Raw genomic sequence first — 17,402 nt, 5'->3', positions numbered from 1 at the left:
AGTTTAAAAGCCACTTATACCCATTTTGTCCCAAAACAGGCTAAAACCAAGAACAAATTGCTTAGAAGCTGTAACCAGCTATGTTGGTGTTTATGGGGTTAAAACGTTTCTTAATCCAATGCAACTAACTAATTATAAGACTTTGAGATAGATGTGGAGAGTTTAAAAGCCACTTATACCCATTTTCTCCCAAAACAGGCTAAAACCAAGAAAACCTTGCTTAGAAGCTGTAAACAGCTATGTTAGTGTTTCTAGGGTTAAAATGTGTCTTAATCCAATGCAACTAACTAATTATAAGAGTTTGAGATAGATGTGGAGAGTTTAAAAGCCACTTATTCCCATTTTGTCCCAAAACAGGCTAACACCAAGAAAACATTGCTTAGAAGCTGTAAACAGCTATGTTAGTGTTTAAGGGGTTAAAATGTGTCTTAATCCAATGCAACTAACTAATTATAAGAGTTAGAGATAGATGTGGAGAGTTTAAAAGCCACTTATACCCATTTTGTCCCAAAACAGGCTAAAACCAAGAAGACATTGCTTAGAAGCACTAAACAGCTATGTTAGTGTTTCTGGGGTTAAAATGTGTCTTAATCCAATGCAACTGACTAGTTATAAGAGTTTGAGATAGATGTGGAGAGTTTAAAAGCCACTTATACCCATTTTGTCCCAAAACAGGCTAAAACCAAGAAAACATTGCTTAGAAGCACTAAACAGCTTTGTTAGTGTTTTTGGGGTTAAAATGTGTCTTAATCCAACGCAACTAACTAAGTATAAGAGTTTGAGATAGATGTGGAGAGTTTAAAAGCCACTTATACCCATTTTGTCCCAAAACAGGTTAAAACCAAGAAAACATTGCTTAGAAGCTGTACACAGCTATGTTAGTGTTTCTGGGGTTAAAATGTGTCTTAATCCAATGCAACTAACTAATTATAAGAGTTTGAGATAGATGTGGAGAGTTTAAAAGCCACTTATACCCATTTTGTCCCAAAACAGGCTAAAACCAAGAAAACATTGCTTAGAAGCTGTAAACAGCTATGTTAGTGTTTATGGGGTTAAAATGTGTCTTAATCCAATGCAACTAACAAATTATAAGACTTTGAGATAGATGTGGAGAGTTTAAAAGCCACTTATACCCATTTCTCCCAAAACAGGCTAAAACCAAGAAAACATTGCTTAGAAGCTGTACACAGCTATGTTAGTGTTTCTGGGGTTAAAATGTGTCTTAATCCAATGCAACTAACTAATTATAAGAGTTTGAGATTGATGTGGAGAGTTTAAAAGCCACTTATACCCATTTTGTCCCAAAACAGGCTAAAACCAAGAAAACATTGCTTAGAAGCTGTAAACAGCTATGTTAGTGTTTATGGGGTTAAAATGTGTCTTAATCCAATGCAACTAACTAATTATAAGACTTTGAGATAGGTGTGGAGAGTTTAAAAGCCACTTATACCCATTTTGTCCCAAAACAGGCTAAAACCAAGAAAACATTGCTTAGTAGCTGTAAACAGCTATGTTAGTGTTTATGGGGTTAAAATGTGTCTTAATCCAATGCAACTAACTAATTATAAGACTTTGAGATAGATGTGGAGAGTTTAAAAGCCACTTATACATACCCATTTTGTCCCAAAACAGGCTAAAACCAAGAAAACATTGCTTAGAAGCTGTAAACAGCTATGTTAGTGTTTATGGGGTTAAAATGTGTCTTAATCCAATGCAACTAACTAATTATAAGAGTTTGAGATAGATGTGGAGAGTTTAAAAGCCACTTATACCCATTTTGTCCCAAAACAGGCTAAAACCAAGAAAACATTGCTTAGAAGCTGTAAACAGCTATGTTAGTGTTTATGGGGTTAAAATGTGTCTTAATCCAATGCAACTAACTAATTATAAGACTTTGAGATGTTGGGATTTATGAGACAAAGCTCACAAGAGAGGGTAGACAAACACTTGGTGAATGAATCCCCCTTTACCCACAACAAACTAACTCATTCTCAAGGGGAAGAAGAGAACATCAACTTGTGATGAACTCCTCATAAACTAGGCTAGATAGAACCCAAATACTAGAGAGTAAGCGGATCCTATCAAGGAGAAGCACTAGTTTGAGACTTATCCTTGTTCTAGTAACACAACACTAAGAGTTTGTGTACTTAGGAGAGGAGGATTAAGAATCAGTAATCTAGGCTATATGAAAGAGTAAATAAGAAGACTTTAGGTGAGATTTGGGAAGAGAATAGGCTGCCTTAAGGGCAGCCTCTAACCGATTCCCTAAACTATCTACATTGAAGCTAGAACAAGAACACAAGGTAAAAGAGGGGAAATCGGATTCTCTTATTGAATAATGTTGTGATGTATTACAAAATGAGAGATTACAATGCTTAATATAGGAGAACAAATGTATATGGCCGTTTGAGATAGATGAGAGGTGAGAGTGACATATAGCCGTTGGTGCACAAGTGGGTGTATGGTGAAAGGGACAGCTCCTTCCCTTGTTTTCCCTTTGTGAGACATTTAACTTCTTCTTGGGCCTCTTCTTCTTATAAGGCCTTTACTTCACAATTCTTCTCACATTGCTCTTATGGCCTTGCTGACCACTCTCATTGTTCTCACGGCCCACATGGCCTTATTGGCCACTCTTATTGTGCTCACGGCCTTACTGGCCGCTCCCACACCACTCATGGCCTTACCGGCCACACTTCTTGTACTAGCAGCCTTACCGGCCACTCTCTTCTTCCTTGTGCAGCTCGGCCTCACCGGCCTCACTCTCTCTTCTCCTTCATATATACTAATAGTACGGACGGGCCTGTACGGACGGGCCTGTACGGACGGGCCTGTACGGACGGGCCTTCTCTTCAATGTGTTCACGGCCTAACTGGCCGCTCACCGGACATGGGTCCGTTCACGGACACGGTACATGGTACCGGACACGGTACATGGTCGCTCACGGACACGGACATGGCCTTACCGGCCTTTACATGGCCTTTCCGGCCTCTCCTCTCTCCTCCTTGGTACATTCTAATACTCCCCCGCACGCTTGATCGGTGGGACACCATGGGGACCAAAGATCAAGGGTGGACTAGTGTCATCTACCTCATTAAAAACCTCAACAAAGAAAACCTCTTGGGATAAAACTTTGTTAAGGGAAAAAGAGTATAGACTCCACTATCCATGATGTCCCTTGACCTTGGTTTGCAAAGAACTAGCTCCCTTCTCTTCATGATTTGAACCGCTCCTACTCCTTAGCCCACCTTGCCTTTAGCACATTCCTTATGATCTCCATCCTTGCGCCTTTAGAATTTCTTTGAGGCTCTCATAGTCTCCTTTACCCCTTAAACAAGTGATAAAGAAGAAAAGAATAAGTGTTTGCTATGAGGAATATCAAAGAAAATTTCTAAAAATGTGACAATTTAAGAGAACATATTAAAGAGTAAAGACTAGTAATGAAGCTAAGGTAATGAATTTAAGAAATTTAAATAGAGTAGAGTTTAGAGCACAGCCTTTATGGTGTTTTGATGGATAGGAAGGAGAGGGTTGAACACTGATGCGGTTTGAAATTCCTCCTTGAGACCGCTTCTCTAACCATGGTTTTAACCCGGTCAGTTTTATCGTCAGACTGACATATGCCCACTGAATCGGACATAACTTTCGAACGGCTGCTCGGATTGGTATGATTCCACTTCTACTGGCAAGATGACTCTGTGGTCTCGAACTTTAATGAAGAACGCGGAAGCCGAATCGCAGTGGAAGGGTTTCGTCCGAGTCGATCTTTGAGACGCTTCGGCTGAGCTTTAAGTAAAGACTTTTGCTTGTGGCCGAGCAGAATCTGTGAGGTACGGTCTGAAGTCACTTGATCTCCCCCGTAACCTTTACTTGATGATGGGCTGAAACCTCATCACCTCAGTTGAAACCTTGTGCATCACCTTTCCTAAAGACCATTGTGCACATCCAATCAACAGTTGAAACCTTGTGCATCACCTTTCCTAAAGACCATTGTGCACATCCGATCAACAACTTGGCACTAACACACATGCTCTTGGACTGATTCATCACCTTCCACCAGCTTAACAAAGACTTGGTGGCCCTTGGTTCTAACTCCATGCATTGTGCTGCGCTCTTACATGGCTATCTTGTAGCCTTCAACCTCGCCACTTCTTCTCCTTGAGATAGTGAGCGAGCTCCACACAATCTTCAATGCTGAAACTGAAACCAAAAATCAATGGAACAGATTCTAAACAAGAGATTGTTAGAGATTAGAGAATAGAGAATATAGAATATTACTGAAAATAAAATAGAATTTAGAGAATAAGTAACCAGAGAATTAGTAACCAAGAGTATAGAGTATAGTAGAGTATATGGGCGGAAGTATAAGGTGAGTGGAGAGTAGAATAGGGAATTTGCTCAAGAGTTCTTATGGACAGAGTTATACTCTGTTTTCTTGAGTTTGCAGAAGCTTTGACAGCCAAGAGCATCCAACATTCAACAAGACTTTGGTGCTTTAATGGCTGAAACACATGGACCGTTTGGAAAATTAATTTCTCCAACGGTTTGGGACACTTCTCATGGTAGAATCACTTAAACAGGTGTTCTCCAAGAGTCTAATGCCTTCAAGGATCACGAAAGAGCATATAGAAGATGCTTTCCATGTTCAAAATTCAAATAAAAGAAGAAACACCTTTGGAACAACCTTTTGTCCATTGGTTAAAAGAATGCATCTTGGACCAACTTGAATCTATTTGACCAAGCGGGCCATACATGCTAAAAACAAGAACTCTCTCTTCCCCAAACTCGAATCTGGACACACCATATGGCCAGAAACAAAGCTTTCTCAACCAAGAACAAAACCGATTTGCTCCTTGGTTCATCATGTTGGGATTTATGAGACAAAGCTCACAAGAGAGGGTAGACAAACACTTGGTGAATGAATCCCCCTTTACCCACAACAAACTAACTCATTCTCAAGGGGGAGGAGAGAACATCAACTTGTGATGAACTCCCCATAAACAAGCTAGATAGAACCCAAATACTAGAGAGTAAGCGGATCCTAACTAGGAGAAGCACTAGTTTGAGACTTATCCTCTTCTAGTATCACAACACTTAGAGTTTGTGTACTTAGGAGAAGGAGGATTAAGAATCAGTAATCTAGGCTAAGTAAAGCAGTAAATAAGAAGAGTTTAGGTGGATTTGAGAAGAGAATAGGCTGCCTTAAGGGCAGCCCCTAACCGCTAATCCTAAACTCTCTACATTGTTAATATGAAACAAGAACACAAGTATAGAGAGGAAATCGGTTTCTCTTCTATTGAATAATATTGTGATGTGTTACATATGAGAGAATTACAGCTTAATATAGAGAAAACAAAGGCATAGAGCCGTTAGGCACACAAGGGATTCAAAGGAGAGATGAAAGGGACAGCTCCTTGTCTTTGGTTGACTCGCTATGCTTCCCAACCAAAGCCACACGTGATTTCCTTCCCTTCCATGCCTTGTGACCGTTAGATCTCCTTCCCTTATGGCCATTGGATCCTTCTTCCCTTCCTTGTGAGATATTTCCTTCTTCTTGGGCTTCTTCTTCTTATAAGGCCTTTGTTCTTCTTATATTGCACTTATGGCCTTGCTGACCACTCTCCTTGCTCTCACGGCCCACATGGCCTTATTGGCCACTCTTATTGTGCTCACGGCCTTACTGGCCGCTCCCACACCACTCATGGCCTTACCGGCCACACTTCTTGTACTAGCAGCCTTACCGGCCACTCTCTTCTTCCTTGTGCAGCTCGGCCTCACCGGCCTCACTCTCTCTTCTCCTTCATATATACTAATACTCCCCCGCACGTTTGATCTGCAGGGCACCATGGGGACCAAAGATCAAGCGTGGACACGTGAGGACTACCTCATTAAAAACCTTAACAAAGAAAACCACTTGGGAGAAAACTTTGTTAAGTAAAAAGAGTGTAGTCTCCACGTTCCTTGATGTCGCATTGATCTTGGTTTGTCAAGAACCAGCTCTCTTTCTCTTTAAGCCTTTGAACCGCTACACTTCCTTAGCCCTCCTTGCCTTTAGCACATTCCTTATGATCTCCATCCTTGTTCCTTTAGAATTCCTTTGAGGCTCTCATAGTCTCCTTTACCCTTAAACAAGTGATAAAGAAGAAAAGAATAAGTGTTTGCTATGAGGAATATCAAAGAAAATTTCTAAAAGTGTGACAATTTAAGAAGAATCATATTAAAGACTAAAGACTAGTAATGAAGCTAAGGTAATGAATTTATGAATTAAAATAGAGAAGAGTTTAGAGCACAGCCTTTATGGTGTTTTGATGGATAGGAGGGAGAGAGTTGATCACTGTTGCGGTTTGGAATTCCTCCTTGAGACCGCTCCTACTCTAACCATGGTTTTTAAACCTGGTCAGTTTTATTTGTCAGACTGACACATGCCCACTGAATCGGACATAACTTTCGAACGGCTGCTCGGATTGGTATGATTCCACTTCCACTGGCAAGATGACTCTGTGGTCTCGAACTTTAATGAAGAACGCGGAAGCCGAATCGCAGTGGAAGGGTTTCGTCCGAGTCGATCTTTGAGACGCTTCGGCTGAGCTTTAAGTAAAGACTTTTGCTTGTGGCCGAGCAGAATCTGTGAGGTACGGTCTGAAGTCACTTGATCTCCCCCGTAACCTTTACTTGATGATGGGCTGAAACCTCATCACCTCAGTTGAAGCCTTGTGCATCACCGTTCTTGTGCACATCCAATCAACAGTTGAAACCTTGTGCATCACCTTTCCTAAAGACCATTGTGCACATCCGATCAACAACTTGGCACTAACACACATGCTCTTGGACTGATTCATCACCTTCCACCAGCTTAACAAAGACTTGGTGGCCCTTGGTTCTAACTCCAGGCATTGTGCTGCGCTCTTACATGGCTATCTTGTAGCCTTCAACCTCGCCACTTCTTCTCCTTGAGATAGTGAGCGAGCTCCACACAATCTTCAATGCTGAAACTGAAACCAAAAATCAATGGAACAGATTCTAAACAAGAGATTGTTAGAGATTAGAGTATAGAGAATATTACTGAAATTAAATAGAGAATTTAGAGAATTAATAAGAGTATATATGGAGAATAGAAAGTGAGAGTATAAGGGAGAGTATTGGCGGTAGTATAAGATGAATGGAGAGTAGAATAGAGAATCTGCTCAAGAGTTCTTATGGACAGAGTTTAACTCTGTTTTCTTGAGTTGAAAGAAGCTTTGACAGCCAAGAACATCCAAGAAGACAATCTCTTTTGGTGCTTTAATGGCTGAAACACAATGGACCTTATGGAAAATTAGTTTCTCCAAAGGTTTAACAACAAAACTCCTTGTAGAATCACTTAAACAAGTGTTCTTCAAGAGATTAAGGCTTTAGATCCACGAAGATAACATATAGAAGATGTTTTTCGTGGTCCCAAGCAAAGAAGAAACAACAAAAGCCTTTGGAACAGCCTATTGTCCAACGGTTAAAAGAATGCATCTTGGACCAACTTGAATCTATTTGACCAAGCGGGCTCTACATGCTAAAATAGTCTCTCTCTTCCTCAAACTCGAACCTGGACACACCATATGACCAGAAACAAAGCTTTCTCAACCTTGAGAAGAAGAAGAAGTGATTTAGTAATTAAACTTTAAAGGAAATTTAACAAAAGCAAAATTAAACCTTTAAAGGAAAATTAACTAAATCTTAAGAGAATCCTAGGAAAAATCCTAAGGATTTCGTGGCTCTATACAAGCCTAAAAACACGTGAATCCTTACCAAGAACAAGAACAATTTGCTCCTTGGTTCATCACCACCTCAATTTAAACCCAAGCTTTTACCCAATCGGTGAAGCCTAAGGATGAGGTTTTAAAATCAATTTCTTTCACACACTTGGTCTATGAACTCTACAAAGACCCAAGACCAAGCTTACTCAACATTGAGCTGCTAGAGAATCGATTTAACAACAAAAGCAAAATTAAAGTTTTAAAGAAACTAAGCTAAGCGATTTAACACCTAGGCTAGGATTAAAACTTTAATTAAGCTAACTCCTAAGAGAACCAACTTGAGAACGAGTTTGAGTCACCAAGAACAGAGCCTGCTCTGATACCATGTTGGGATTTATGAGACAAAGCTCACAAGAGAGGGTAGACAAACACTTGGTGAATGAATCCCCCTTTACCCACAACAAACTAACTCATTCTCAAGGGGGAGGAGAGAACATCAACTTGTGATGAACTCCCCATAAACAAGCTAGATAGAACCCAAATACTAGAGAGTAAGCGGATCCTAACTAGGAGAAGCACTAGTTTGAGACTTATCCTCTTCTAGTATCACAACACTTAGAGTTTGTGTACTTAGGAGAAGGAGGATTAAGAATCAGTAATCTAGGCTAAGTAAAGCAGTAAATAAGAAGAGTTTAGGTGGATTTGAGAAGAGAATAGGCTGCCTTAAGGGCAGCCCCTAACCGCTAATCCTAAACTCTCTACATTGTTAATATGAAACAAGAACACAAGTATAGAGAGGAAATCGGTTTCTCTTCTATTGAATAATATTGTGATGTGTTACATATGAGAGAATTACAGCTTAATATAGAGAAAACAAAGGCATAGAGCCGTTAGGCACACAAGGGATTCAAAGGAGAGATGAAAGGGACAGCTCCTTGTCTTTGGTTGACTCGCTATGCTTCCCAACCAAAGCCACACGTGATTTCCTTCCCTTCCATGCCTTGTGACCGTTAGATCTCCTTCCCTTATGGCCATTGGATCCTTCTTCCCTTCCTTGTGAGATATTTCCTTCTTCTTGGGCTTCTTCTTCTTATAAGGCCTTTGTTCTTCTTATATTGCACTTATGGCCTTGCTGACCACTCTCCTTGCTCTCACGGCCCACATGGCCTTATTGGCCACTCTTATTGTGCTCACGGCCTTACTGGCCGCTCCCACACCACTCATGGCCTTACCGGCCACACTTCTTGTACTAGCAGCCTTACCGGCCACTCTCTTCTTCCTTGTGCAGCTCGGCCTCACCGGCCTCACTCTCTCTTCTCCTTCATATATACTAATACATCACCACCTCATTTAAACCCAAGCTTTCACCAAATCGGTAAGCCTAAAGATGAGGTTTTAAAATCGATTTCTTTCACACACTTGGTCTACAAATTCTAACAAGACAAGAGACCAAGCTTACTCAACAATGAGCTGCTAGAGAATCGATTTAACAACAAAAGCAAAATTAAAGCTTTAAAGAACTAAGCTAAGCGAATTAACACCTAAGCTAGGATTAAAACTTTAACTAAGCTAACTCCTAAGAAAACGACATTGAGAATGAGTTTGAATCACCAAGAACAGAACCTGCTCTGATACCATGTTGGGATTTATGAGACAAAGCTCACAAGAGAGGGTAGACAAACACTTGGTGAATGAATCCCCCTTTACCCACAACAAACTAACTCATTCTCAAGGGGAAGAAGAGAACATCAACTTGTGATGAACTCCTCATAAACTAGGCTAGATAGAACCCAAATACTAGAGAGTAAGCGGATCCTATCAAGGAGAAGCACTAGTTTGAGACTTATCCTTGTTCTAGTAACACAACACTAAGAGTTTGTGTACTTAGGAGAGGAGGATTAAGAATCAGTAATCTAGGCTATATGAAAGAGTAAATAAGAAGACTTTAGGTGAGATTTGGGAAGAGAATAGGCTGCCTTAAGGGCAGCCTCTAACCGATTCCCTAAACTATCTACATTGAAGCTAGAACAAGAACACAAGGTAAAAGAGGGGAAATCGGATTCTCTTATTGAATAATGTTGTGATGTATTACAAAATGAGAGATTACAATGCTTAATATAGGAGAACAAATGTATATGGCCGTTTGAGATAGATGAGAGGTGAGAGTGACATATAGCCGTTGGTGCACAAGTGGGTGTATGGTGAAAGGGACAGCTCCTTCCCTTGTTTTCCCTTTGTGAGACATTTAACTTCTTCTTGGGCCTCTTCTTCTTATAAGGCCTTTACTTCACAATTCTTCTCACATTGCTCTTATGGCCTTGCTGACCACTCTCATTGTTCTCACGGCCCACATGGCCTTATTGGCCACTCTTATTGTGCTCACGGCCTTACTGGCCGCTCCCACACCACTCATGGCCTTACCGGCCACACTTCTTGTACTAGCAGCCTTACCGGCCACTCTCTTCTTCCTTGTGCAGCTCGGCCTCACCGGCCTCACTCTCTCTTCTCCTTCATATATACTAATAGTACGGACGGGCCTGTACGGACGGGCCTGTACGGACGGGCCTGTACGGACGGGCCTTCTCTTCAATGTGTTCACGGCCTAACTGGCCGCTCACCGGACATGGGTCCGTTCACGGACACGGTACATGGTACCGGACACGGTACATGGTCGCTCACGGACACGGACATGGCCTTACCGGCCTTTACATGGCCTTTCCGGCCTCTCCTCTCTCCTCCTTGGTACATTCTAATATGAGATAGATGTGGAGAGTTTAAAAGCCACTTATACCCATTTTGTCCCAAAACAGGCTAACATTAAGAAAACATTGCTTAGTAGCTGTAAACAGCTATGTTAGTGTTTATAGGGTTAAAATGTGTCTTAATCCAATGCAACTAACTAATTATAAGAGTTTGAGATAGATGTGGAGAGTTTAAAAACCACTTATACCCATTTTGTCCCAAAACAGGCTAAAACCAAGAAAACATTGCTTAGAAGCTGTAAACAGCTATGTTAGTGTTTATGGGGTTAAAATGTGTCTTAATCCAATGCAACTAACTAATTATAAGACTTTGAGATAGATGTGGAGAGTTTAAAAGCCACTTATACCCATTTTCTCCCAAAACAGGCTAAAACCAAGAAAACATTGCTTAGAAGCTGTACACAGCTATGTTAGTGTTTATGGGGTTAAAATGTGTCTTAATCCAATGCAACTAACTAATTATAAGAGTTTGAGATAGATGTGGAGAGTTTAAAAGCCACTTATACCCATTTTGTCCCAAAACAGGCTAAAACCAAGAAAACATTGCTTAGAAGCTGTAAACAGCTATGTTAGTGTTTATGGGGTTAAAATGTGTCTTAATCCAATGCAACTAAATAATTATAAGACTTTGAGATAGATGTGGAGAGTTTAAAAGCCACTTATACCCATTTTCTCCCAAAACAGGCTAAAACCAAGAAAACATTGCTTAGAAGCTGTACACAGCTATGTTAGTGTTTCTGGGGTTAAAATGTGTCTTAATCCAATGCAACTAACTAATTATAAGAGTTTGAGATTGATGTGGAGAGTTTAAAAGCCACTTATACCCATTTTGTCCCAAAACAGGCTAAAACCAAGAAAACATTGCTTAGAAGCTGTAAACAGCTATGTTAGTGTTTATGGGGTTAAAATGTGTCTTAATCCAATGCAACTAACTAATTATAAGACTTTGAGATAGGTGTGGAGAGTTTAAAAGCCACTTATACCCATTTTGTCCCAAAACAGGCTAAAACCAAGAAAACATTGCTTAGTAGCTGTAAACAGCTATGTTAGTGTTTATGGGGTTAAAATGTGTCTTAATCCAATGCAACTAACTAATTATAAGACTTTGAGATAGATGTGGAGAGTTTAAAAGCCACTTATACATACCCATTTTGTCCCAAAACAGGCTAAAACCAAGAAAACATTGCTTAGAAGCTGTAAACAGCTATGTTAGTGTTTATGGGGTTAAAATGTGTCTTAATCCAATGCAACTAACTAATTATAAGAGTTTGAGATAGATGTGGAGAGTTTAAAAGCCACTTATACCCATTTTGTCCCAAAACAGGCTAAAACCAAGAAAACATTGCTTAGAAGCTGTAAACAGCTATGTTAGTGTTTATGGGGTTAAAATGTGTCTTAATCCAATGCAACTAACTAATTATAAGACTTTGAGATAGATGTGGAGAGTTTAAAAGCCACTTATACCCATTTTGTCCCAAAACAGGCTAACATTAAGAAAACATTGCTTAGTAGCTGTAAACAGCTATGTTAGTGTTTATGGGGTTAAAATGTGTCTTAATCCAATGCAACTAACTAATTATAAGATGTGGAGAGTTTAAAAACAATGCTTAGAAGCTGTAAACAGCTATGTTCGTGTTTCTGGGTTTAAAATGTGTCTCAATCCAATGCAACTAACTAATTATAAGAGTTTGAGATAGATGTGGAGACTTTAAAAGCCACTTATACCCATTTTGTCCCAAAACAGGCTAACATTAAGAAAACATTGCTTAGTAGCTGTAAACAGCTATGTTAGTGTTTATTGGGTTAAAATGTGTCTTAATCCAATTCAACTAACTAATTATAAGAGTTTGAGATAGATGTGGAGAGTTTAAAAGCCATTTATACCCATTTTGTCCAAAAACAGGCTAAAACCAAGAAAACATTGCTTAGAAGCTGTAAACAGCTATGTTAGTGTTTATGGGGTTAAAATATGTCTTAATCCAATGCAACTAACTAATTATAAGACTTTGAGATAGATGTGGAGAGTTTAAAAGCCACTTATACCCATTTTGTCCAAAAACAGGCTAAAACCAAGAAAACATTGCTTAGAAGCTGTAAACAGCTATGTTAGTGTTTATGGGGTTAAAATGTGTCATAATCGAATGCAACTAACTAATTATAAGACTTTGAGATAGATGTGGAGAGTTTAAAAACCACTTATACCCATTTTCTCCCAAAACAGGCTAAAACCAAGAAAACATTGCTTAGAAGCTGTAAACAGCTATGTTAGTGTTTCTGGGGTTAAAATGTGTCTTAATCCAATGCAACTAACTAATTATAAGAGTTTGAGATAGATGTGGAGAGTTTAAAAGCCACTTATACCCATTTTGTCCCAAAATATGAGTTTGGCACACCACCTTGGCCACCACCGTCCGTACAACCGTACGGACGTCCTTACAATCGACAACCTATGGGCTGTCCAAGCCATCTCATATCTCATGAGCCCAATCCACTAAGGAGAGCTTCCAACGATCTCCTATCATCGAGATCCTTCTATTATAGCCGTTGGGCAACTTGCAAGTGGGAAGTCAAGGGTTTAGTCACATGTAGGAATAAGGAGATGTCGCTATCTCCCATTAATGTGTACATAGGATCCTAGGGAAGAATATCCTCTTTGTATAGCTCTATATATGGTTTGTAAGTATGTTCTAATTCAAGTAAGAAAAGAGTTTAACTCTCTTTCTCCTCTCTACTCTCCTTTACACTCGCATACACTCTACACCTCTCACCCTTGTCCGAATTCAAACTCTTCCTCTTTCTCAAATCTTTCTACCTTAAATCTTACATGGTATCAGAGCAGATTTGATTCTGTTCTTGCCTTAAATCTCCATCACTCCCTTCCGCATTCTCTTTCTTGTTCTTAAAATTTCTTGTTCTTGAATCTTCTTTCTTTAACCGTTGGACAATAGCTTTAACCAACGGTCTCTTCATCTTTTTCCATGGAAACTACCAAAACTCTCATTGTTCCAGTTACTCTCAAGGGAGAGAATTACTTACTGTGGGCTAGAACCACAAAGACAGCCCTATGCGGCCGAGGACTTTGGTCCCATGTTGAGACGAGCGAAGCTCCTAGTGGCGAGACCACCAAAGACGGCAAGGATCTTGTCGCGGATGAGAAGAACAAGTGGTTTCAAGAAGATCAGGGAGTCCTAGCTATCATTCAAAACTCCGTAGATGCACCTATACTTGAAGCTTACTCTTATTGCGAGACAGCAAAAGACTTGTGGGACACTCTCAAGAATGTTTTTGGGAATGTTACAAATGTAAACCGAATTTTTGAGATTAAGAGGGCTATCAACAATCTCAACCAAGAAGACATGGAGTTCACCAAGCACTTTGGGAAGTTTAGGTCCCTTTGGGCTGAACTAGAGATGCTCCGGCCGGCGACTATAGATCCGGCCATTCTGAATGAGAGGCGTGAACAAGATAAGGTGTTCGGCCTTCTCTTGACCTTGAACCCCTCCTACAATGACCTTATCAAGCATATTCTACGGTCGGACAAGCTCCCTAGTCTTGATGATGTTTGTAACCAAATTCAAAAGGAACATGGTTCCATGGGGTTGTTTGGAGGCAAGGGGGAGCTAGTGACCGCCAACAAAGCTGAGGTGGCCTCCGCAAATCGTGGCTACTACAAACCGGAGGACAAGAACCCACCGGTGTGTGAACATTGCAAGAAGGTCGGCCACTTCAAGAGCCGTTGCTGGATCCTTCACCCTCACCTCCGCATAAACCGTGGAGGAACAAGCCGAGGTGGACCTAGAGCTAACCAAGCCAGCATGGTGAGCGAGGCGGCGACCTCAACACCAAGTGGCCAGACGCTTGAGGGGAACGGAGTGGCGTTGGCGGCATCTTCGGAGCTGGTACGCAAGTCAGACCTCGACGCCCTCATCAAGGCCCTAAAGGAGGCCTCCGGTAAAACATTTCTTGCCTCAAATAAAATTAAACCCCTTATTGTTGATTCTAGTGCATCTCACCACATGATTAGTGATTCTAGGCTAATTAGTGATATTAAACCTGCTAATGGTAATGTTGTGATAGCTAATGGTGAGAAAGTTCCTGTTAAAGGCATAGGGAATTTAAAATTATTTGATAAAGAAACTAAAGCCTTTTACATGCCTAATTTCACATCTAATTTGTTATCAGTTAAAAGGGCCACCACTGATTTAAATTGTTATGCAATATTTGGTCCTAACAATGTTCATTTTCAGGATATTGAGACAAGTAAGGTTCTTGGTCAAGGAAGTTCCAAGGATGATCTCTATATGCTTGAGGACTTGAATTTATCTTCTACTGCATCTTGTTTTAATTCGGTTATTATTAAACCTAGTGATTCTATTTTACATGCTAGGCTAGGACACCCTCACACAAGAGCTTTATCTTTAATGTTTCCTAATATTTCTTTTAAAAATGAGGAGTGTGAGGCTTGTATTCTTGGTAAACATTGCAAGGCTGTTTTCCCTAATTCTAGTACTATTTATGAAAATTGTTTTGATTTAATTCATTCTGATGTTTGGACATCCCCTTGCTTATCTAGAGAAAATCAAAAATATTTTGTGACTTTTATTGATGAAAAATCAAAATATAGTTGGATAACTTTGCTTCCTTCTAAAGATAGAGTTCTTGAGGCTTTTACTAATTTTCAAAATTATGTCTCTAACCACTATCATGCCAAGATTAAAATTTTGAGATCAGATAATGGTGGAGAGTACACAAGCCATGCCTTTAAGCAATATCTAGCCAACCATGGAATACTACACCAAACTAGCTGTCCATACACACCTCAACAAAATGGGGTAGCTGAAAGGAAGAATAGGCATCTCATGGAGGTAGGAAGGTCTATGATGTTCCACACAAGGGTTCCAAAGAGATTTTGGGGAGATGCTGTGCTAGCTGCTTGTTACCTTATCAACCGCACCCCCACAAAGATCCTCAAAGACTTGTCACCATTTGAGGTATTAACTAAGGACAAACCTACATTTAATCACTTACGAGTTTTTGGGTGTGTGTGCTATGTGTTGCGACCAGGTGAGCTAAGGGACAAGCTTGATGCTAAGAGTACAAAGGCTATGTTTCTTGGCTACTCCACTACACAAAAGGGGTATAAGTGCTATGAACCTACAACAAGGAGAGTCCTAGTATCTCGCGATGTCAAGTTTATAGAGACACAAGGATTCTATGATGAACAGAATTGGGATGAGCTACGCAATCTCTCATCCTCACCATCTGATCGAACACGCAACCTCCGAGTTCTTCTTGAGCGGTTAGGAATTGACAATGATCGGATCAATACCGAGCCGGCCAGCCCTACCTCACCAGCTCACCCTGAACCATTGCGCGAGCCTGAACGTGACATCCATACTGATGATCCAATCGAGCAGCCTGAGGAGTCAACTGAACTACCCGCAGACAACATTGCCGAGCCGACCGAGGATCCGGCCGAGCCACTTGAGGAAATCATTACACCAGGCTGTGCCAACCTGGAAGCTGGAACCATAGTCCCTCTAAGGCGCAGTCAACGCATCAAATATCCTCCTACCAATTGGAAGAACACCCGTGTCTACTACAACAATGTGGCCATTGCTCATCCGATTCAAGCCGTGTGCTCACTTGCCCACTTTCCTAAGGAACATCAAGTTTTCCTTGGCCACATTGATGAACACTGGATTCCAAGAACCTATGATGAGGCCAAAGACCATAAGGTATGGCGGGACGCTGTTGATGCCGAGAACACGGCCATGATACAAAACCACACATGGGATGAAGCTGACCTACCCAAGGGTAAGAGAGCAGTCAGCTCAAGATATATCTTTACTATCAAATACAAGAGCAATGGGGAGATAGAACGGTATAAGGCACGCCTTGTAGCCCGGGGATTCACGCAAACGTATGGGGAGGACTATCTTGATACGTTTGCTCCGGTGGCCAAACTTCACACCGTTCGAGTGGTTCTCTCTCTTGCCACAAATCTTGATTGGGAGCTATGGCAAATGGATGTGAAGAACGCCTTCCTACAAGGCGAGCTCGAAGATGAAGTGTATATGCGGCCACCACCGGGCCTAGAAGACACCATTGGTCCGGGGAAGGTTCTCAAGCTCAACAAAGCCATCTATGGACTAAAGCAGTCGCCAAGGGCGTGGTACCACAAGCTGAGCACAATCCTCCTTGACAAAGGCTTTCGCAAATCCGAGGCTGATCACACACTATTTACCTCACCAAGCACCAAAGGTATAGTAGTCATCCTAGTGTATGTTGATGATATCATCATCACTGGGAGTGACTCGGTAGGTATTCAAGACACTAAAACCTTCTTGAAATCAGTCTTTGATATTAAGGACCTTGGAGAGTTGAAATATTTTCTTGGGATAGAAATATGTAGATCAAAGGAAGGTTTATTTCTATCACAAAGAAAATATGCTCTTGACTTGTTAAATGAGACAGGAAAATTAGGTTCAAAGGCAGTGGCATCACCTCTTGAAGAGAACTACAAGGCCGGAGGACAGGGGGAGCTTGAGCAGGCACCATACAAGGACGTTGGCCGCTACCGGCGCCTAGTAGGTAAGTTGATCTATTTAACTATAACACGGCCTGATATTTGCTTTGCTGTGAACCAGGTGAGCCAGCACATGAAGAATCCAACTGTCCATCATTGGAACATGGTCGACCGAATCCTTAAATACATCAAGGGCTCACCGGGACAAGGCATTTGGATGGGCCGCAACAAGAACACCGAGTTGGTAGGATATTGCGACGCTGACTATGCTGGAGACCGTGGAGACCGTCGCTCTACAACTGGCTATTGCACATTCCTTGGAGGCAACCTGATCACTTGGAAGAGCAAGAAACAAAAGGTTGTATCACTTTCAAGTGCCGAATCCGA

General features: G+C 41.0%; 1 protein-coding gene across 1 annotated transcript; it reads left to right on the top strand.

Annotated features, from left to right (window-relative positions):
* The first annotated feature begins 13,464 nt into the window (after positions 1-13,464).
* Positions 13,465-14,506, top strand: LOC147919299 (uncharacterized). The gene is made up of 2 exons (XM_087503926.1): positions 13,465-14,437; positions 14,490-14,506. Exons 1-2 carry the CDS (start codon positions 13,465-13,467, stop codon positions 14,504-14,506), a joined length of 990 nt encoding a protein of 329 aa, XP_087360052.1.
* The last annotated feature ends 2,896 nt before the right edge of the window (positions 14,507-17,402 follow it).

The sequence above is a fragment of the Camelina sativa genome, chromosome 20, assembly GCF_030686135.1.
Source record: "Camelina sativa cultivar CO46 ecotype springtype chromosome 20, ASM3068613v1".
In the NCBI taxonomy this organism is placed as follows: Eukaryota; Viridiplantae; Streptophyta; class Magnoliopsida; order Brassicales; family Brassicaceae; genus Camelina; species Camelina sativa.
Note: the sequence above shows the minus strand (reverse complement) of the source record. Positions and strands in the feature narration are given on the sequence as shown.